The 22,500-nt window shown below is 42.2% G+C and overlaps 1 protein-coding gene across 8 annotated transcripts in view; it reads right to left on the bottom strand.

Annotated features, from left to right (window-relative positions):
• Nucleotides 1–22,500, bottom strand: part of LOC142501655 (putative ATP-dependent RNA helicase DDX60) — a 362,879-nt gene that overhangs the window by 283,824 nt on the left and 56,555 nt on the right. For 6 of the 8 annotated variants that reach the window (XM_075611796.1, XM_075611815.1, XM_075611833.1 and 3 more), the window contains exon 4: nt 2,431–2,620. The exons of the other annotated variants lie outside the window; for them this stretch is intronic. In XM_075611796.1, coding sequence (XP_075467911.1) covers nt 2,431–2,620 — 190 coding nt within the window. The remainder of the gene's footprint in view (nt 1–2,430; nt 2,621–22,500) is intronic. 8 annotated transcript variants of the gene reach the window in all.

Genomic DNA, 22,500 nt, shown 5'->3' with positions numbered 1-22,500 from the left:
TGAGGTATTGAGGTATTCAATGTTATTTAGAATGGTGCTGTATAACGTTAAGTTGTGTTGTATTAAGCCCTGTATTTTCCATTACTCTATCTCCTTGATTCTAAGACGCCATCAATTCTAAGACGCACCCATAATTTAATAAAACAAAATTGGGGAAAAAAAACCAGTATATTAAATGTGCCGAATTGTTTTGTTTTTTTAACTAGCAGACAAAACCATACATTTATCTACATTAGAGAGAGGCAGACACAGAATGGGGAGAGAGAGGCAGACACAGAATGGGGAGAGAGAGGCAGACACAGAATGGGGAGAGAAAGGCAGACACAGAATGGGGAGAGAGGGGCAGACACAGAATGGGGAGAGAGAGACAGTATCAGATGAGTAGAGAGAGAATGGATGGATGGGGGGAAGAAGAGAATGTAGGGAAGGGGGGGAAGGAGGAAAGGGGGAGGAGAGAATGGAGGGAAGGGGGGAAGGAAAGAATGGAGGGAAGGGGGAAGGAGAGAATAAATTGAAGGAGGAAAGGAGACACAGAGACACACACACAGAGACACAGAGAAAGAGAGAGACACACAGAGACACACACAGAGACACACACTTCTACCGCCCCACGGGACAGATGATAGTCGCGTGCGGGGACAGGGAGGAATGGGAGATGCAGCTGGCGGCACTTTTACAACTGCACCGCCCAGCTGACAGTCATGCAGGGGGCAGAAATAGGAGAAGCAGCCTAGCTGCACCGTCGGGCAGCTGACAGTAACACTGGGGGTGGGGGGGGGCAATGGGAAATGCAGCCAGCACTTCAACCAGCTGCCAATGACACCAGATTTTGGTAAGCGCCCCCTAGCAGGTTTTTTTTTTTTTTTTTAAAGCGATTCTAAGACGCATCCCAATTTTGCACATGTGGAAATGGGGAAAAAGGTGCGTCTTAGAATCGAGGAAATACGGTATATAAATATTTTTGGTGTGTAAATGATACTGTATATGGTTTCTCATGCAGGGACGATGAGGTCTCTACCAGGGGGAGAGTTTAGAAGGGTGGTTCCACTCACCTCTGGGGAGAACTGATGCAGCTCCTCAGACGATTATGTGGAGGTGCAGCAGCCATCCTGGTACACCCAAACAGAGTGAAAACAGAGGAACCGGAAATCCTCTTGAGATAGGATATCATGTGTGACTGGGGACCGCAAGGTCTGAGCTGCCTGGAACTGCAGAGAGGAAGTTTGTGTCCTGGGAGCCAGTTAGGCTGCCTGGGACTAGGTCAGAGTTTTCCCCCTAGTCCCCAATCTCTGTTGCCCAGTATTGTAGGGAAGGCCCATAGTTAGGGATCTTTCCTAATAGAGCCAGCACCGGTGATACTGCGGAACCAGATGGACTCCAGCAAACAACTCTTGTGTGGCACAATAAATTCATTTATCTTGAAATCCGTGGAGCGCTGGATCTCTCTTTTTTCCTCGTAGCGCTACCATCCACATACTATTGTGCCGCGTGGGTGACACGTGTTTTCCCAGGGTTCTTGGGATAAGGGTAAAGGGGAACTGACATTGTATTGTGTGTGTCTACTATTGGTATTATTGCTATTCTTATGTTGTGTTCCTGCCCTGTTGGTAAAATTTATTCTGGTTATGCTATTGTGTGTGTATTATTTACTAAGTATACAGTATGTTCCCTTGAGGAGCAATCCCGCCTATGCTGGGATCTTCACAGGTGAAGGCGCTGCCCCGACACACCCCAAGCTCCCAATCAATGGAGGCCCAGGTCTCCTGTGAACCTACAGATAGCACCAGAACACTAATTGCCTGCTATTTACCTTAGAGGTAGGGAAAGGGTGTTACATACAGTAATTCATATTGCATTCTTTTAGTGCTACCCCAACATTTAAATTACTCATGTCGGCTATGTCCTTTGTATATGTGTTGATATATAGCACTATAGGAGAAATACAATATAATCCATAGCAAGGCAGAAAATCCCCATTTATTTGAATGTTGGTTTTTCAGCCAAACGCAGTGTGATAAGCCGCTTTGGAGTATGTTGAATTACCCCCTATAAGTATAACAAAAAAGATTGAATTGATCTTCGCTATTGTTTGAAGGTGTGTGAAAAAATGATTGTGCCCTTAAATGAATTACAGAATCGATAAACACTTTCTCTAAATCATTCTGAGCAATGTAGGAACAATTTAGCCATAAAACTAATGACCAAGAGGATGTGATACATTTTATTAGATCAGCACGAAAAGGTCCTCATATACTGTTAGTAGACAATTCTGAGCTTTTGGGACTACTTAATTTGCTTCTTTTCAATTTCTTTTTTACTTTACTGCATACATTACAATTACAGTATATACAACACTCCATAAATGAATCAGCATATTCAATCATTTCATATGTGACACATTACAGTATGTTATGAAAAAAGTGTAACTACCTTGAAGAAAACAACATCATATTTTGCTCCCTTGTTGGTCAAACGCAGCAACAAACTTTCTATCAAGAAAAAGAAATGTAGATTCTGTCCTGTCTTTAGGGTCTCGTCAGTAATGCAGGTTATCAGTAAGGAATCTCCATCAATCAAAAAGAATTCAGACTCTACATAATCATTAAGTAGGCTGGCAAACCTGAAACAAATGGAAGGAAACAATTTATTGTCATGCAAGTTCCCAAAGATTCGGGTCCTGAAGAGGTAACATAAGGATCCAATTTTGATTAAATGTTTTTTTTCCATCAAATATTGTACCAGATCTGTGTCTTGTAATCTATTAGAACTGTAACTGTCCTTGATAAATATTTCATCTTACACCCCCTTTATGTAAAGTACTGAAGAAAATCCAGCACACCCTAATAATAGATACAAAGTCACTGGTATATAACCAATTTGAACATTTAATCAGTGCACAAATAAGTCAAACAACTGACAACGGCACACTAGGAGAACAGATAACATATAGGTAGGGCCATATGTGGGATGTACAGGAGGATAAGGGATAAAGGAAAAGTAGGATGGGACAACGAAGGGAAGGTGAGGTGAATGGTGGAAGGGGAACAAAGAAAACAAAAAAAGTGGGTCACAACGGGGGAGTATAGGGGGGCAACGTTTCGGGACTTGTCCCTTCGTCAGGCCCGCTCCCCTCAGTCCCAAGGGGACAAGAGGGTACTTCCCTAGCCCCAGAACCCACAACAACAGAACTGACCCTAAGTAAAAACAATAGAAGACCCTCTAGAGGGAGTGAGGAGCAGGCTCGTGGTTCGTGTGTCCTATTAACTAAGGACTGTCTGGTTTGCATTACTCCTGATTTGCCTCCTCTCTTTGCTGTTCTATGTGTTCTCAGTTGTTGCTAGTTCACTAATACATTGTAGCTGTTTGCATGTAGTTTGTCCCTGAATATATCTATACAAAAGTTAAACTGTGGATTTATTTTGCCAATTAGTTTAGGGATATTGTATGTGTATTTAATTAGAATATTACTTAGAATTTGTGGAGGGTCTTCTATTGTTTTTACTTAGGGTCAGTTCTGTTGTTGTGGGTTCTGGGGCTAGGGAAGTACCCTCTTGTCCCCTTGGGACTGAGGGGAACGGGCCTGATGAAGGGATTCTTCTATTCTATCCCTATGAAGGGATTCTATAATTCTATATAAATTTAGCTTAATAAATAGAACTGTTATGTAAATCGTCTTTTAAAACAGAGCTTCGCAACTCCAGTCCTCAAGGATCACTATCTAAGGGAGAGGGAGTGGCTCAGTGAGTAAAGACACTGACTAGCACTGAGAGTTTGAAGCAGGTGAGCCTAGTTCAATTCCCAGTGTTGGCTCCTTGTGACCTTGGGCAAGTCACTTTATCTCCCTGTGCCTCAGGCACCAAAAACGTAGATTATAAGCTCCACGGGGCAGGGACCTGTGCCTGCAAAATGTCTCTACAACGTGCTACGTAAAACTAGCAGCGCTATACAAGAACATACTATTATTATTATTATCTATATACTATATACCAAGAGTGGGACCCTAAGGGTGTGGTGGTACGGTCGTGCGTGACTGTGGTGGTTGTATATATATATATATATATATAATCAAAAAATAAATAGATGATACCGTTCTGTGGCTAACGAAATGCTTTTATTTGTGCGAGCTTTCGAGATACACTGATCTCTTCTTCCGGCAATGTTACAATGAATGAAGCAAGGATAACTTAAAAACAGTGTCTCTTGGAATGTTATCTGTGCTTCTCCTTCCCCCGGTGTGGATGTGTTTTATGGCTAGAGGTGTCAAAGGGTAACTGAAAGCAAGTGAAGAAAGAGTGTGTATGTGTATCAGTGTGAATAAAAATTAATGGAGAGCCCACAGTATAAACAGTGCTCTACACAAGGTGTGTGTGGAGTGAGAGGGATATAAATGGTGTGGGTGGGTGTGGAAATGTGAGAGTTTGTAGCACAACTAAAAGTGTGTGTGGATACTATGTGGTCCCTATTGGTGTATATGGATGGAAAAATAAGGAGTATTAGTATGTGTGAGAGACAGCTGTGTGTGCATACATATAGCACAGTATGTACAGACATGGCCTTTAGCGCTCATGGGAAGAGAGTTCGCTAGTGTCAGTAATGACTCATAAAATTTCGATCTCTGTTTAGGCCACTGCTAAGTGTCCCGAACAGTTGCATAAATTTGTATTCATGCAACCGTCTCTCTTTCGGGGTTTTAAGATTACCTTTGAGTATGGAAACCCTCAGATCGTTCATCTTATGGCCAGAGTCAGAGAAATGTTCTCAACAGGACTGTCTCTTGTTCCGCGTGTGATGCTGTGGCGATGCAGGTTCATTCTCTTGTTTAGCCCCTGTCCTGTCTCACCTATGTAGTAGCAGCCCCCTGGGCATTTCATGCACATGATGAGGTACACGACATTGCTGGAGGAACAGGTGAACCCTCCTCTGATTTTGTATTCCCGATTCTTGTGTGGTACACTGGCGACACACTTTATTCGAGCTCGGCTAGTCCCACGAATTCGGGTATACCCGGGTGTATTGAGGTTTGTGACTGTTTTCTGCCCGAGTGCATTGAGGTATTTTCCAGGCAGGGATTGAAGCATTTTATTCCCGCTGGCTGCAATACTGCACAGTATATATATATATACTGCATTACAATTCATGAATTTATGCCATCTGGTAGACACGCGAAGCATTGCAGCCTATTAAATCCTAATCATTATCATTTAACAGATCAGCCGCCCGTCAGCCAGGCATGAACCCAGGCTGGGAAGGCAAACGCAACGGGGCTTGTCAGAGGTGTGGAGCGGCGCATTCCAGGTATCTGCCAGGTACATACTGGGTATTTGCTCGAATAAAGTGTGTCGGTGCAGTATTTGTATTGTGTCCGCTGTGTAGAGCATTGCGCAGGTTTTGCATCTTGGGTCCTGGCATGGTTTTGTCCCGCATTCAGTTGTACTGCTGAATACTTTACTCCTCACCATAATATTCTTGAGATTATGGGGTTGTCTGTATGATAATAAGGGTGCTTCAGGGAAGACCTGTTGCAGTCTTGTATCTTCCTGGAGGATGGGTTGTAGTTTCCTGGCGATCTTGCGTAGGTCTCCTAGGTGTGGGTTATATGTGACCACCAAAGGAACCCTGTCGCTTGTCTCCTTCTGTTTGTATTCAAGGAGATCACTTCTTGGTATTCTGGTGGCTTTGTGAATTTGCTGGTCTACAATTCTGTGGTTATATCCACGGTTTATAAAGTCTGATCTCAAGGCTTTAATCCGCTGGTCTCTGTCTGCTGTGTCGGAGCATATCCGGTTGTATCGTATGGCTTGACTGTAGATGGTTGCATGTTTGGTGTGTGTCGGGTGGAAGCTGTTGTCCCTCAAATAGCTGGCTCTGTCTGTAGGTTTGCGGTATACAGAAGTCTGTAGTTGGTTGTTCTTTATAGTAATGGTGGTGTCTAGAAAATGTACTTCATCCGGGGAATGGGTGAGTTTGAGGTTGATGGTCAGGTGGAAAGTATTGAAGTTGTCATAGAACTGTAGGAGGTCCTGTTCGCCAGAGGTCCAAATCAGGAGGATGTCATCAATGTAGCGAAGGTATGTAAGGGGTTTCAAGTGACAGGTGGACAGAAAGTCACTTTCCAGTTTTGCGCAGAACAGATTGGCATACTGTGGCGCCATCCGAGTACCCATAGCGGTCCCGGTTGTCTGGAGGTATGTGTCATTTCCAAATGTGAAGTAGTTATGGGTCAGAATAAATTCAATGCATTTAGTCACTGTCTCTGTGAGTGGCTCCTGCGATCCCAGAAAGTATCTGCAGGCTGAAATCCCATCCTCGTGGGGGATGTTTGTATAAAGTGACTCTACATCCATAGTTGCTAGTAGTGTTCCTGTAGGGAGGGGGCCAATGGCATTCAGTTTGTTTAGCAGGTCGGTGGTATTCTGGATATACACTGGCGACACACTTTATTCGAGCACGGCTAGTCCCGCGAATTCGGGTATACTCGGGTGTATTCAGGTTTCTGATATTTTTCAGCCAGAGTGCATTGCGTTATTTTCCGGCAGGAATTTAAGCTTTTTATTCCGGCTGGTTACAATACTGCAATGCCGTCAAAATACACATGGTGGCGCTTGCGAGCTATTCTCTGTGAAGCCGTCCCCTATAATGAATTGTAATGCAGTATATATATATATATACAGTACTGTATAACAACAACCCCTGTAAGCCCTAACATACAGTACTGTACAGTACTGTACTGTACTGTATATGCACATACATAAATGATACTACTGTATGGGCGGCGGGGGCGAGATGTGTTTGCAGCAGAGAGAGATCCGCTGCTCTCTCTCTGCGCAAACATCCACACATTAAAAATTATTTGAAATACATTTTTATTGATAGTGTAGATGTGCAGGGGGTCTCCGGAGCTGAACCGCGTTGGTTTTAGGTCTGGGGACCCCGTGCCCCCCGAGATACAGGCCCCTTTAGGGGGTGCCGGTATCCAGCTCTGCGTTAAAAGCCCCGATCACGTGACCGCGGCCTGTAAACCAAGCAGAGCAGAGGGATACCGGCACCCCTTAAAGGGGCCTGTATCTCGGGGGGCACGGGGTCCCCAGACCTGAAACCTGTGCGCTTCTGCTCTGGAGACCCTCTGCACATGTACAGTATCAATAAAACACATACAATATACAGTATAAATAAACACTCGTTCTTTACCTTAGCGTCTATGCGCTATGGTAAAGAAGCATTATTTTAATAATATTGTAAAGTGAGCAGGGGGTTCCCTGAGCCAGAAATTAATGATTAATGCTCAGGGAACCCCCCCCCCCCTGCTCCTGATCAATATTATTAAAAATACGGAAAATGCTGCGCCATTACCATAGCGGATAGCCGCTAAGGCAATGAAGGGGTTAACCCACCGTGCCCGCTTTATTGTGTGTAGTGGGGATGGGTGAGGGGGGTATTTGGCCCTTGGTGTGAGTTTAGGACTTGCGGGAGGGGGGGGGGGGGTTGCGGGTGCACTTAACCCCTTCACGATCGTAGCAGTTAATACCGCTACGGTCATGAAGGGGTTAAGCCCTCCCGCTACCCCACCCCCCCCCCCCGCAAGCCCTCCCCAACCATCGTTGGGGCGAATACCCCATTCATCCACCCTCCCGCTACCCACAATAAAAAAATACACACACACAGCAGCCGCCAAAAAATAAATAAATAAATGACAATAAATACATTTGAAACACATTTTTATTGATAGTGTAGATGTGCAGGGGGTCTCCGGAGCTGAACCGCGTTGGTTTTAGGTCTGGGGACCCCGTGCCCCCCGAGATACAGGCCCCTTTAGGGGGTGCCGGTAGCCCTCTGCTTGGTTTAAAGGTCCGATCACGTGATCGCGGCCTGTAAACCAAGCAGAGCAGAGGGATACCGGCACCCCCTAAAGGGGCCTGTATCTCGGGGGGCACGGGGTCCCCAGACCTGAAACCTGTGCGCTTCTGCTCTGGAGACCCTCTGCACATGTACACTATCAATAAAAATGTATTTCAAATGTATTTATTGTCATTTATTTATTTATTTATTTATATTTATTTATTCATTGTGCTGCTGCTGCAAGTCGTAAACTCACACCAAGGGCCAAACACCCCCCTCACCCCCAATAAAAAAAATTCACGCACAGCAGCCCCACAATTAATAAATAAATCTAAATAAATAAATAAAATCTATGTAAAACCCCCTCCCCTATTCTCGCTTTTAAAACGCCCTGCCTTCTCTCTAATCTATGTAAAAAACCCTCCCCCTATCCCCCTATTGTGTGTGCGTTAAGCTTCCCTGCAAGCTATGTAAAAAAACCTCCCCCTATTGTGTGTGTGTTTAAATCTGTCTGGCCTGTGTTTCTGAGTGCTGAGTGCTCTGCGTTTAAAGGTCCCGATCACGTGATCGCGGCCTGTAAACCAAGCAGAGCAGAGGGATACCGGCACCCCCTAAAGGGGCCTGTATCTCGGGGGGCACGGGGTCCCCAGACCTGAAACCTGTGCGCTTCTGCTCTGGAGACCCTCTGCACATGTACACTATCAATAAAAATGTATTTCAAATGTATTTATTGTCATTTATTTATTTATTTATTTATATTTATTTATTCATTGTGCTGCTGCTGCAAGTCGTAAACTCACACCAAGGGCCAAACACCCCCCTCACCCCCAATAAAAAAAATTCACGCACAGCAGCCCCACAATTAATAAATAAATCTAAATAAATAAATAAAATCTATGTAAAACCCCCTCCCCTATTCTCGCTTTTAAAACGCCCTGCCTTCTCTCTAATCTATGTAAAAAACCCTCCCCCTATCCCCCTATTGTGTGTGCGTTAAGCTTCCCTGCAAGCTATGTAAAAAAACCTCCCCCTATTGTGTGTGTGTTTAAATCTGTCTGGCCTGTGTTTCTGAGTGCTGAGTGCTCTGCGTTTAAAGGTCCCGATCACGTGATCGCGGCCTGTAAACCAAGCAGAGCAGAGGGATACCGGCACCCCCTAAAGGGGCCTGTATCTCGGGGGGCACGGGGTCCCCAGACCTGAAACCTGTGCGCTTCAGCTCCGGAGACCCCCTGCACATGTACACTATCAATAAAAATGTATTTCAAATGTATTTATTTATTTATTTATTTATATTTATTTATTCATTGTGCTGCTGCTGCAAGTCGTAAACTCACACCAAGGGCCAAACACCCCCCTCACCCCCAATAAAAAAAATTCACGCACAGCAGCCCCACAATTAATAAATAAATCTAAATAAATAAATAAATAAAGACATGAAGAGAAATAAATATATACTGTACAGTATATACTTTGTATATATATATACACTGTATATATATATATATATATATATATATATATATATATATATACAGTATACATATATACACTGTGTATATATATATATATATATCATACAGCTATATTTATATATATATATATATATATATATATATATATATATATATATATACTGTATATATATATATATATATATATATATATACATACTGTATGTGAGTGAAAAGAGAAAAAAGTAACCCGTATGGGAGCACTCAGGTATGCAATTGATATATTTGTTTATTTATTTGACACAGTGCAAAAAGGGATGAATAAACAGTACATGATTTAAAAACACTTAAAAAAGAGGCATGGACCCTTAAACACTAATGCACAGCACTAGGGAACGACACACACTGTCAACCCTAAACATGAAAAGGATAGTGACTCAAAAAACACTAGGGAGAATCAAAGTGAATCACAATACAGTAGGTTACTGGGTTTAAAGGCACCTATACAACGCTAAGGATAATGCACACTACACACCAAAAGGTAGACTTGTCAAAGTATAAATGACAGTCTCAAAGCATCACACATCTGCATTAGCATACAGTAATATACAGTAACCAATGCCTACAGCACAAATCATGTGTAGGAAAGGTGGTAAGGTGGAATGAAATCCCTAGATGTGTAGAGCAATGAAGTTAATGAATAGCATACTGTACAGTATAAAACATAACATTACAATCCACACAGTACATTGCATTTACAGTACTGTACATTGTATACTGTAAATGATGCATAGCATTAAATCTATGCACCATATACAGTACTGTACATTCTGCAAATGAATGTTAACAATATAATTGCAAGCTACTCTACCAGTAAATACTGTACAAACACTTCCAAACAAGTCAACTTAACTACAGTATTTTAACCAAGCAAGTAAACCAAAATCAATATATACTGTAAGTAACAACCAGAAAAGACAATTTAAAAACAAACTAACCCTTACAATACCAAGGATTACATCTATCTAATTGTAAAAAACCTTATACATTATACACAGCATTGTTTAAAAACCCCTTCCCCCCTAATGTTTGTGTTAAGCAGATTACACTGAAGGGAGAGAGATATAAAGGCCTAAAGCCCCTTCCACCCTAATGTTTGTGTTAAGAAGATTACACTGAAGGGAGAGAGATATAAAGGCCTAAAGCCCCTTCCCCCCCTAATGTTTCTGTTAAGCAGCTTACACTGAAGGGAGAGAGATATAAAGGCCTAAAGCCTTACCTGCATTGGTAAACCCTCCCTGCATTGATGTCGTGTAGTGTACAGTATGTAAATGTGGGGAGGAGGGGGGCCCAATGTGCATAATGTACTGTGAGGTCTAACCACCCTCACCCCCTACCCACATACTGTACCGTTACCCCCCCCCCCCCCCATCCTGGCCATGGCCCCTCACGCACAGCAGCTCCACAATTAATAAATAAATATAAATAAATACATGAAGAGAAATAAATATATACTTTATATATAAATGTGAGTTTATAAATAAAATAAAGAATATTATTTCTAGGGGCCCTAGAACAGAAGTTCCCACGCCAATTTCGCGCTCATTGCTCTTTTTTTGCTCTTTTTTTACAATGTTGTTGGTCTTGCGGCTTTGCAGTATGCAAGCAAAAAGCGCAGTGTATGAAGTCTGGGTGAGCGCTTTCCACATTTGATGCCTACGGCACCTTCCCATTTCTACACACTTCAATACCTGCACAGTTGGTAGCGCTTTCCATCCCAGCTACCATTCTGGATATTCACCTCTCACAGGCCATTCTTGCCCGAGTCTGTCCTATCAGACAGGGGCATTAACCTGTATCCACACCACCTGGACAATTTCTCTCTGTCAGAGACTTGTGCTATTTATTTTATATATTTTTGTGTAATTATTCATGCAAATTTATGCTCATTTCATATGTGGTTTTCAACATAAAGTGGCTGCTGGGCCTGATCCTAACTCATACAGTATACAGTAGCGCTTCCCTGTTTGTTTGTTTATTGCAAGCAAAAAGCAGTTTGTAGTACTGAGTGTGAGATAAATTACTGTATTTATCAGTGTTGATCAAAGAGAGTTGATCAGAAGGATTCCCCTTATATACAGTACGTAGAATTAATAAAATTGTATTATTTTCCGATATCCGCAGTGATTCTGGTCAACCTGACAGATTTTTAGTAATACAGTATACTGCAAGACCATGTGTTGTCTACCCTTTACTACAGTATACTGTACTGTATGAATGACAATAGAGTGCTGTATACTTTATAAGGGGAATCCTTCTGATCAACTCTCTTTGATCAATACTGATAAATACAGTATCATATTTATACCCCTTTAGCACCTGTCGTTCCATCCTATGCACCCATTTACTGTACAATGGTGATTGCGGTCGTATTCACGTACTTTATGTGAGATAAATTAACCAGTTCTTTTATTGCTGAAGTCGCCACAAAATACTTTTATTTACAAATACAGTACAATACAATGGTGAAACATTTCAAGTTAACAGCAATTCAAAACATCAACACACAATAATACATACTTTACAGTACTGTATACTGTACTAGTATATTTGGGCCTTGTCTTTGGGGGTTTATTCATGCAATTATTAGGGTGACCTGGCGTTGGAAATACTGACACAGTACAATCCTACAGTACAGCTACACCACCCACCCCCTCCCTTAGAGTTTTTAATCCCTCCCTGGCCAAGCATCAATCGTCTGGCTAATCCAATCCAAGCCATTGTTTTGTTAAACTGGCCCTGGGCTGTTCAGAACAGCCACTGCTTCTAAATTACTGTAAATATACAGGATAAATATACAGTGATGTGAAATACTGTAATCCTTTCTGTGGGTCTGAGAGGGTTGAAAGTCACCAGGTCCTCATACAGTAGAGTACATTCTCGAATACCTTTAGAATAAAAATACAGTATATATAAATATACAGTATAAATATTGCACAGTATACTGTAATGTTAAATAACCCATCCTGTTCTTTTTCCCTTCATACTGTAACAGTATCCTCATTGTGTCTGCGGTACAGTAGTTCATTGAGAGAGGAGAGGTTTTGTGTACATCATTACTGCTGTTTATATACTGTACATTTGACTGCACAAGCAGATTTGACGAACACAAGGCCCCCCCTCCCCCCTGGTGCACCCTTTTTCCTGGAACGACAAGAAAACAAAAACTTTGTTCAGTTACTGTACTGTACTGTATGTGCATACTGTATTATGGTAGAACTACTGTACAGTAGGTGGCTGGTGCAGCTTTCTCTGGAAAGAAAAAAATGGAGCAGTTAGTAGGCAGTTACTGTAGTATGTCAAACTAGTCTACTGTACTGTATACTGGAACTACTGTAAACTCTGACTATTGGGAAAGCTAAAATCTGTGCCATACTTACCTGTATCATAGTTTACCTACTGTACAATACTACAGCACTGTACTACTTTCCTGATGCTTGTCCATTGCGCGCGATGACAATGGGCAACACAGTGGCAATATGGTCTATATATTTATTGCATCGTTCCTCGGTGAGTACATCGTTCCAAAAACTCATTATGGCTGTATACAACTCGTCCTTCTTGGAGGGTTTCGCCACTTTACGGATGTGGTCCTTCAGCTGATGCCAGACCATTTCGATCGGATTGAAGTCTGGTGATCTGTGATTGGAAAGAAAGGACAATTAGTTTAAGAGATACAGTACACAGTAAAAACAGTGGGGAACATATAAATGGGACACGGTCTACTGCACTTACTCCGCTGGCGTCTTCACCCAGTTGATGCCGCGCTCAAGGATATGCGCCGTCGACGCGGTGTGCTTGGGATCATTGTCCTGGTAAAAGCGATGACCATTGGGAAAGTCTTCTGTGATGTATCGCACTATCACGGGCACAATGTTGTCTTGGAAGAAATCTTTATTCATGATTCCTATAGCAAGAAAAGAAAAGTGCTCAATAGTACAGTACAGTGCATACGGTAAGGCAACACTAGTCAAGTACAGTGCATTAGGCGGCATTATATTTGAGAAATTGTACCTTCAAAGACGACAATGCATCCCGGTCCACGCCTAGAGATGGCACCCCACACATGCAGCTTCACAGGGTGTTTTGGCCGTGGCTTCAAAGTTATGCGGCCTTTTTTGTGGAACGCAAATCTTGCAAATCTCTCCAGCGACACAGTAGACTCATCAGTGAAGATGCAATCCTGGAAAGTCTCACCGCTGTCGATCCATGCCTGGGCATGGAGCACTCTTTTGATTTTGTTTGCGTCCCGTATCATGGGGTACGCTCTGTAATGACAATGAATAAAAAATGTTAGCGTCACAGCGCAGTACAGTTTGCAAAACAACATTTTTACTTTACAGTACAGTACCTCCTGTACTGTCCACTACTAACCTCACACGTCCATATTTCCATCCAATTCTGCGTCTCATCTTCTTTATGCTGCTCTCGGATACAGTCAGATTGTGGTTTTCCTGAAGAGTGTTTTTAACCCTTAATGCGCTCCTCTCATCATTCTCCTCACTTATTCTGTCCACCAGAAGAGTAGTCTCCCTACAATGCAAAGAAATTATATTGTGTTATTAATATGCAGCAATATAAAATGTATATTGTATACTGTACATGTAATGTTGTAATATACAGTAAATATAAATATACAAAAAATGTATACTGCTGTACTATAAATATAAATAGACAAAATATACAGTATACAGTACTGTTGTAATATAAATATACTATATAAATACGGTATACTGTTGTTACTGTATATCATAATAAATACACATCATATACTGTATATTCCGTTGTCAGATGAATTGCAATATACCAAAAGTGTATACTGCTGCACAAAAAATATAAATTGACCACACATACAGTACAGTACACTACAGTATATACTGTTGTAATATAATAAATATACTATATAAATACGGTATACTGTTGTTATATCATAATAAATACACATCATATACTGTATATTCCGTTGTCAGATGAATTGCAATATACCAAAAGTGTATACTGCTGCACAAAAAATATAAATTGACCACACATACAGTACAGTACACTACAGTATATACTGTTGTAATATAATAAATATACTATATAAATACGGTATACTGTTGTTATATCATAATAAATACACATCATATACTGTATATTCCGTTGTCAGATGAATTGCAATATACCAAAAGTGTATACTGCTGCACAAAAAATATAAATTGACCACACATACAGTACACTACAGTATATACTGTTGTAATATAATAAATATACTATATAAATACGGTATACTGTTGTTATATCATAATAAATACACATCATATACTGTATATTCCGTTGTCAGATGAATTGCAATATACCAAAAGTGTATACTGCTGCACAAAAAATATAAATTGACCACACATACAGTACACTACAGTATATACTGTTGTAATATAATAAATATACTATATAAATACGGTATACTGTTGTTATATCATAATAAATACACATCATATACTGTATATTCCGTTGTCAGATGAATTGCAATATACCAAAAGTGTATACTGCTGCACAAAAAATATAAATTGACCACACATACAGTACACTACAGTATATACTGTTGTAATATAATAAATATACTATATAAATACGGTATACTGTAGATGTACACTACAGTTTTCTATATTTTTTTTGGTTAAGTTTTATAAATACAGTATACTTACGCATTTGTTACCCTTGGTGCCTTTTTGCGGTCTCTGTTTTTTCCTTGTGCATGATAGCACACAGTGCTTGATGGCACAACGAGGCCAGAAGCAGTTAACCAGCGCTGGATATCTGCAATTCGTTTTCCGCTCGTGTACATCTCCTTCATTCGCATGCTGAGATCCTTGGAAATCTTCTTAACAGGCATTGCTGCGAGTACTGTAGAAAGAAATACAAACACAAGAATGTGTATTCGATGTTTAGTCGATGTGTATTCAATGTGCAGTGAATCCACAAAATGGATGGTGTATTTATATGTTAATGACTCACATAACAGACCACCCACTTTCAACACCTGTACCTGGCAGCCATGCATAAAAGGTTGTACACGTTGCATAGCCCACCACTTGCTGATCTTTATCTGAGGCATTGTCCAGATACTGCATTGTGCCTCCCGCTTACATGGAGCAGCCCCGGTTCTATGGACGAAAGAATCATCTCACCTCTGCTGTGCCTGCCACACTGAAAAAAAGAAAGGCAGTTACCGTTTCCAAGCCAAAGGCAAAGCGACAGGCTAAGGCCAACAAAGAAAACCTTCTGCTGACCCCAAAGGCTAAGGCTTTTAAAACACGTCAGCCTTATTATGTGAAGAAGAAATACGGTACTGTGCTCGGTACGCAAGACGCATGGCAGCCAACTCACCGAATCCGCAGACCACTTGCTCCCATATGCTTCGACGACTCTGCTGTAGCTGTCCCGGAAATCTTCAGCCCGGCTTCTCCACCCCCATCTTCTCCGGTTCCATCTGAAGATGCTGCTGCCTCTGAAATCAACGGGTCACTGTCTCCTTTGCTCTTGGACGACTCTGCTTCTCTCCCGGAAATCCAGCGGTCACCTTCTCCATCCCTCTTCCACCACGCTGCAGCTTCTCCTGTACCGGGCATCCCCAGGTCACCTCTTCCACTCTCCATCGATGCCGCTTCTCTCCAGGGAACCCCCATCTCATCCTCCGTTGCACCCATCCCCCCAGATCTCCAGATGCCATGCACAAGCAGCTCGTTGGACCGGATCCTGAATGGGCTAAGTGTGGATCTCCCCGGGAATTCTAGTGTGCTGGCAAAGCTAGATCTGCTTCTGGAGTCGGTGCTACAAATGGAGCAGCGGCTGGATCAACGGATGCACAAGATAGAGGCAGACATAGCGGGCATACATTATTTGCTCGGTGTTAATGCCCCTGTTTCCCCGACGCTGGAGCAGGGGGGTGACATGGATGTGATGCATGGTACCTTTGACCCCCTTCCATCACCAAGCACACCCCCTCCACCAGAAGATACAGTGTACTATGCTATTGAGGAGGACATGACAACCCCATCAAGACCACGCCAGGAGACAACCCGGCGACCACTACCGGAGGAAAGCTTCCTCCCAGACACCCTACCATTGCCCATCGCCTCAAGTACACCCGCTCACAAAAGACTTCCTACACCCGCTCGCATACAAACAGTGCCCGACATCTCCCTGTGCGATCTGCCACCGGCGCTGAGGGAGAAGTATAGGGTGAGGAGTGCTGGTATACCACACAAGTATGCCTTGATCATATTTAAACACCATGTTCCCTACACATTGTACTGCGAGTGGGTGTTCAAAGTGAACTATGATGGGAATCGCCAAAAAAATGCCCTTCCTGCCAATTTAAGGAAAAAGATTGTGGAAGAAATGCAGCGCTATTATCCTGTTACAGATCCTGTAATGAGAGGCGTTAGAGACTGCATTAATGGCGTTTTGCGCCATGCAAGGCATCGGCCATGGCTGGAAAATGGGGAGGACTTTCAGTGAGACCATACTGTAATGTTGTGCTGTACTGTACAGTACATGTTTTACCCTATAGTACCTGCTGTACTTAAACAAAGGATACTGTATGTTGTTGTGTGTTGCACGGTTTTTGTACTGTATTTGTAAATAAAAGTTTTTAGTGGCGACTTCAGCAATAAAAGAACTGGTTACTTTATCTCACACACAGTACTACAGTACAAACTGCTTTTTGCTGCCAGACTGCAAACCCGCAAGACCAGCAACATTGTAACAAAAGAGCAATGAGCGCGCAATTGGCGTGGGAACTTCTGTTCTAAGGCCCCTATAAATAATATTCTTTATTTTATTTATAAACTCACATTTATAAACCCCGTCACCCACCCCCGCTAAACACAATAAAAAATAATCACACACAGCATCCCCGCAATAAATAAATAAATAAATAAATACAAATAAATACATTTGAAATACATTTTTATTGATAGTGTAGATGTGCAGGGGGTCTCTGGAGCTGAAGCGCACAGGTTTCAGGTCTGGGGACCCCGTGCCCCCCGAGATACAGGCCCCTTTAGGGGGTGCCGGTATCCCTCTGCTCTGCTTGGTTTACAGGCCGCGATCACGTGACCGCGGCCTGTAAACCAAGCAGAGCAGAGGGATACCGGCACCCCCTAAAGGGGCCTGTATCTCGGGGGGCACGGGGTCCCCAGACCTGAAACCTGTGCGCTTCAGCTCCGGAGAACATCTACACTGTGAATAAAACACACACATCATTAAAGAATCATTCTTTAGCTTAGCGGCTATGCGCTATGGTAAAGAAGCAGCATTTCTGTCTTTTTAATAATATTGTAGAGTGAGCAGGGGGTTCCCTGAGACAGAAATCTAATCTCAGGGGACCCCCTGCTCCTGCACAATATTATTAAAAGTTCAGAAACGAGGCTTCATTAGCATAGCATATAGCCGCTAAGGTAATGAAGGGGTTAAGGCATAATAACCAATAAATACATTCAATACACTACCCACTACCCATGGCAACCTCCGCTGCTGTACAGTAAAACAGAGAAAAAAAATAACACTTTCAAAGTAATGTCCCCTAACCCCTTAATCACCATAGCGGTTATTAACCGCTACAGTCATGAAGGGGTTAACCCGCCCTCACCCACCACTCGGGACGCCTACTGTACATACCCTCCCACTCTAACCCCCCACCCCGTGAGGCCTAACCACCCTCAACCCTCACCCACTAACTACCCACAAGGGAGGCCTACCCACATACCGTTGGGGAAACACCCCACCCCCACCCCAGTACCCACAATAAAATCAGTACAATCACCCACAATAAACAGCATTCTATTTATTAAATACATTACCCACCCCCTGTGCCCCCCCCCCATAAATACAAGATTTATTCTTTTACATTCAGGGTCCATAACGTAGCCCCACGCTAGTCCCCGGTGGGCTGGCAGGGCACCTGGACAGACCTACAGTTTACCAGCAGCATTCCACAGGTTCTGGAGGCCTGCTGGTGGATCCTGCCAGCACCATGGCGCTCAGGTGGTCTCCTTGGGTCACCGTGAGCCACAATTGGGTCCACACGGTAGGCCCAAGGATGTCTGGGAGCCCCGGGTCAAACCCACAGGTGTCTGCGGGGCCTCGGGTGGTTCCCATGGGGGTCTGGGGAACTCACGGGTGCTCACTACGGGTCCGCGGTGCCCCCACAGAAGTGGGACCACACATCATCATCCCCGCACCTACGGCTCGGAGGTGCCCCCACAGAAGTGGGACCACACATCGTCATGCCCGCAGACTATGGGTCCGCGGTGCCCCCACAGAAGTGGGACCACACATCATCATCCCCGCATGTGTCACCCGTGGAACCACCAGCCTGCTACCCTTTAGGATACCCGAGGATTCCCCGTGGGTGGTCTCCAGAGGTCCCACGCAAAACCACGGAAGTAACCCTGAATGTAAAAAAAATAAACCTGGCCTATACATTCAATACATACACCCTCCCCCCCAACACCTACAGTACAATAATGTGCAAAATAACTATTATCCAGATATGGATAATAGATTAATTGCCCATTATTAAAAACATTAACTAGCATATACAAATAAATAAAGTACTACTGACCTCATCAATACGAAGTGTCCGACGCCAGCGCCTTCCTTCTCTTGCCCACACAAAACATAGCCAAAACCAAGCCAATACATTGCAATTACATTCAGATATCAATTAACCCCTTAAACACCTTATCGGATAATAACCGCAAAGGTAATTAAGGGGTTAAGCCACACAGGCACGATACCCACCCTTCACCCATGAATTTGTACTGTGGCTTCATCATGCAACTATATATATATACTGTATATATATACATACAGAGAGACAGAGAGAAAGAGAGAGAGAGAGATATATACAGTATATATATATACACACCTTATATACACACCCATGATAAACCAAATATACAGTACAAATAAATGTAGAAGGGTTATCAAAACCATACTGTTCTACAACCAAACACTTCTCCATACAGACACTACATTAAAATCAATTTCCTTTAAAAATCCTAACTGATCTCACAATCTACTGTACTGTATATGATCACAAACCAATGAAAAAAGTCACATTCCAAAATGCATAAAATCTATGCACCATACTGTATACATTCTGCAAATTAATCAACGTAAACAAAAATCAATTAGCAATCATTATTTAGATCTCTAAACATTTCACACTCAATCATGAACAATGAAACCATTAACAGATTCACGCCTAGAGCAGAACAATTAAGCCTTTGAAAAAATATAAGTACCGACAAAAATACAACCTTTCCAAACCAAGCCTACAGTACCTACAGTATCCCTGACCTTCCTCAAACACACAATACAATACCAAGGAATACATCTACAGTATCTAATTTTAAAATACTTTAAACTCACAAAATAATTAAAAACACATCTAATCCAGCTTTTAAAACATCATCATTTCTTACCCTGAATGTATACTGTACAGTATATCTCTCTAGACATATATATTGTACATACATACATACAGTGGCAAGAAATGATATACCACAAAAAAAAAAAAATACACAGGTTAAAAAACCTTTTGAAAAAATTAACAAGTTCAATAAAATACATTTCTTTACTGTAGTTCACTTACCATTACTTGCCCCCACCGACTCCCGTTGCCCAGCTTACTCACGAACCAATCCACGATCAGGAACCCATAAAATAATAAACCATTGAAAATAATAAACATTAAACTAAAAATCCAAACCAATCCACGGGTCTTCTACTTGTAATACACCTTCATCTGTATTCTTCTTTCTTCTATCTCCTTCCGGGCGGGGCAGGGCGTGGTCTTCTTTCCATCATCGGCCACGCCCTTGTCTTTTTCCTTCTCCGGAGGTCCTTCCTCCGCGGCGTCTGGCTGCAAAATGAGACGACATAGGCTTTTAAAGGCCTATGACGTCACATTTTGCGTCATGGTTCCCACGGTCCTGATTGGACCGTGAAAACCATGTGTTTTGGCCGATAATAAAAAAATGATGACGTCACTTAAAGGGAATGAAAGCACAGCCAATCAGAATGGCTTTGCTTCAATTGCCTTTAAGTTGACGTCATGAAAAGGCACATGGCCGTGCACACATGGTACTAGAGCCAATCAGGGGCTTGGGGGAGAAAGGATGTGACGTCAATAAGGATAAAGTTCCCACGCTCTGATTGGCTACCGTACCACGTGACAGGTTTTCATTGACGTCACATCCTTTCTCCCCCAAGCCCCTGACACATGGTATACCAGAGCCAATCAGAGTAGGGATAAAGTTCCCACGCTCTGATTGGCTCTAGTACCATGTGTGCACGGCCATGTGCCTTTTCATGACGTCAACTTAAAGGCAATTGAAGCAAAGCCATTCTGATTGGCTGTGCTTTCATTCCCTTTAAGTGACGTCATCATTTTTTTATTATCGGCCAAAACACATGGTTTTCACGGTCCAATCAGGACCGTGGGAACCATGACGCAAAATGTGACGTCATAGGCCTTTAAAAGCCTATGTCGTCTCATTTTGCAGCCAGACGCCGCGGAGGAAGGACCTCCGGAGAAGGAAAAAGACAAGGGCGTGGCCGATGATGGAAAGAAGACCACGCCCTGCCCCGCCCGGAAGGAGATAGAAGAAAGAAGAATACAGATGAAGGTGTATTACAAGTAGAAGACCCGTGGATTGGTTTGGATTTTTAGTTTAATGTTTATTATTTTCAATGGTTTATTATTTTATGGGTTCCTGATCGTGGATTGGTTCGTGAGTAAGCTGGGCAACGGGAGTCGGTGGGGGCAAGTAATGGTAAGTGAACTACAGTAAAGAAATGTATTTTATTGAACTTGTTAATTTTTTCAAAAGGTTTTTTAACCTGTGTATTTTTTTTTTTTTGTGGTATATCATTTCTTGCCACTGTATGTATGTATGTACAATATATATGTCTAGAGAGATATACTGTACAGTATACATTCAGGGTAAGAAATGATGATGTTTTAAAAGCTGGATTAGATGTGTTTTTAATTATTTTGTGAGTTTAAAGTATTTTAAAATTAGATACTGTAGATGTATTCCTTGGTATTGTATTGTGTGTTTGAGGAAGGTCAGGGATACTGTAGGTACTGTAGGCTTGGTTTGGAAAGGTTGTATTTTTGTCGGTACTTATATTTTTTCAAAGGCTTAATTGTTCTGCTCTAGGCGTGAATCTGTTAATGGTTTCATTGTTCATGATTGAGTGTGAAATGTTTAGAGATCTAAATAATGATTGCTAATTGATTTTTGTTTACGTTGATTAATTTGCAGAATGTATACAGTATGGTGCATAGATTTTATGCATTTTGGAATGTGACTTTTTTCATTGGTTTGTGATCATATACAGTACAGTAGATTGTGAGATCAGTTAGGATTTTTAAAGGAAATTGATTTTAATGTAGTGTCTGTATGGAGAAGTGTTTGGTTGTAGAACAGTATGGTTTTGATAACCCTTCTACATTTATTTGTACTGTATATTTGGTTTATCATGGGTGTGTATATAAGGTGTGTATATATATATACTGTATATATCTCTCTCTCTCTCTTTCTCTCTGTCTCTCTGTATGTATATATATACAGTATATATATATAGTTGCATGATGAAGCCACAGTACAAATTCATGGGTGAAGGGTGGGTATCGTGCCTGTGTGGCTTAACCCCTTAATTACCTTTGCGGTTATTATCCGATAAGGTGTTTAAGGGGTTAATTGATATCTGAATGTAATTGCAATGTATTGGCTTGGTTTTGGCTATGTTTTGTGTGGGCAAGAGAAGGAAGGCGCTGGCGTCGGACACTTCGTATTGATGAGGTCAGTAGTACTTTATTTATTTGTATATGCTAGTTAATGTTTTTAATAATGGGCAATTAATCTATTATCCATATCTGGATAATAGTTATTTTGCACATTATTGTACTGTAGGTGTTGGGGGGGAGGGTGTATGTATTGAATGTATAGGCCAGGTTTATTTTTTTTACATTCAGGGTTACTTCCGTGGTTTTGCGTGGGACCTCTGGAGACCACCCGTGGGGAATCCTCGGGTATCCTAAAGGGTAGCAGGCTGGTGGTTCCACGGGTGACACATGCGGGGATGATGATGTGTG

This window comes from Ascaphus truei, chromosome 1 (genome assembly GCF_040206685.1).
Source record: "Ascaphus truei isolate aAscTru1 chromosome 1, aAscTru1.hap1, whole genome shotgun sequence".
Taxonomy (NCBI): Eukaryota; Metazoa; Chordata; class Amphibia; order Anura; family Ascaphidae; genus Ascaphus; species Ascaphus truei.
Note: the sequence above shows the minus strand (reverse complement) of the source record. Positions and strands in the feature narration are given on the sequence as shown.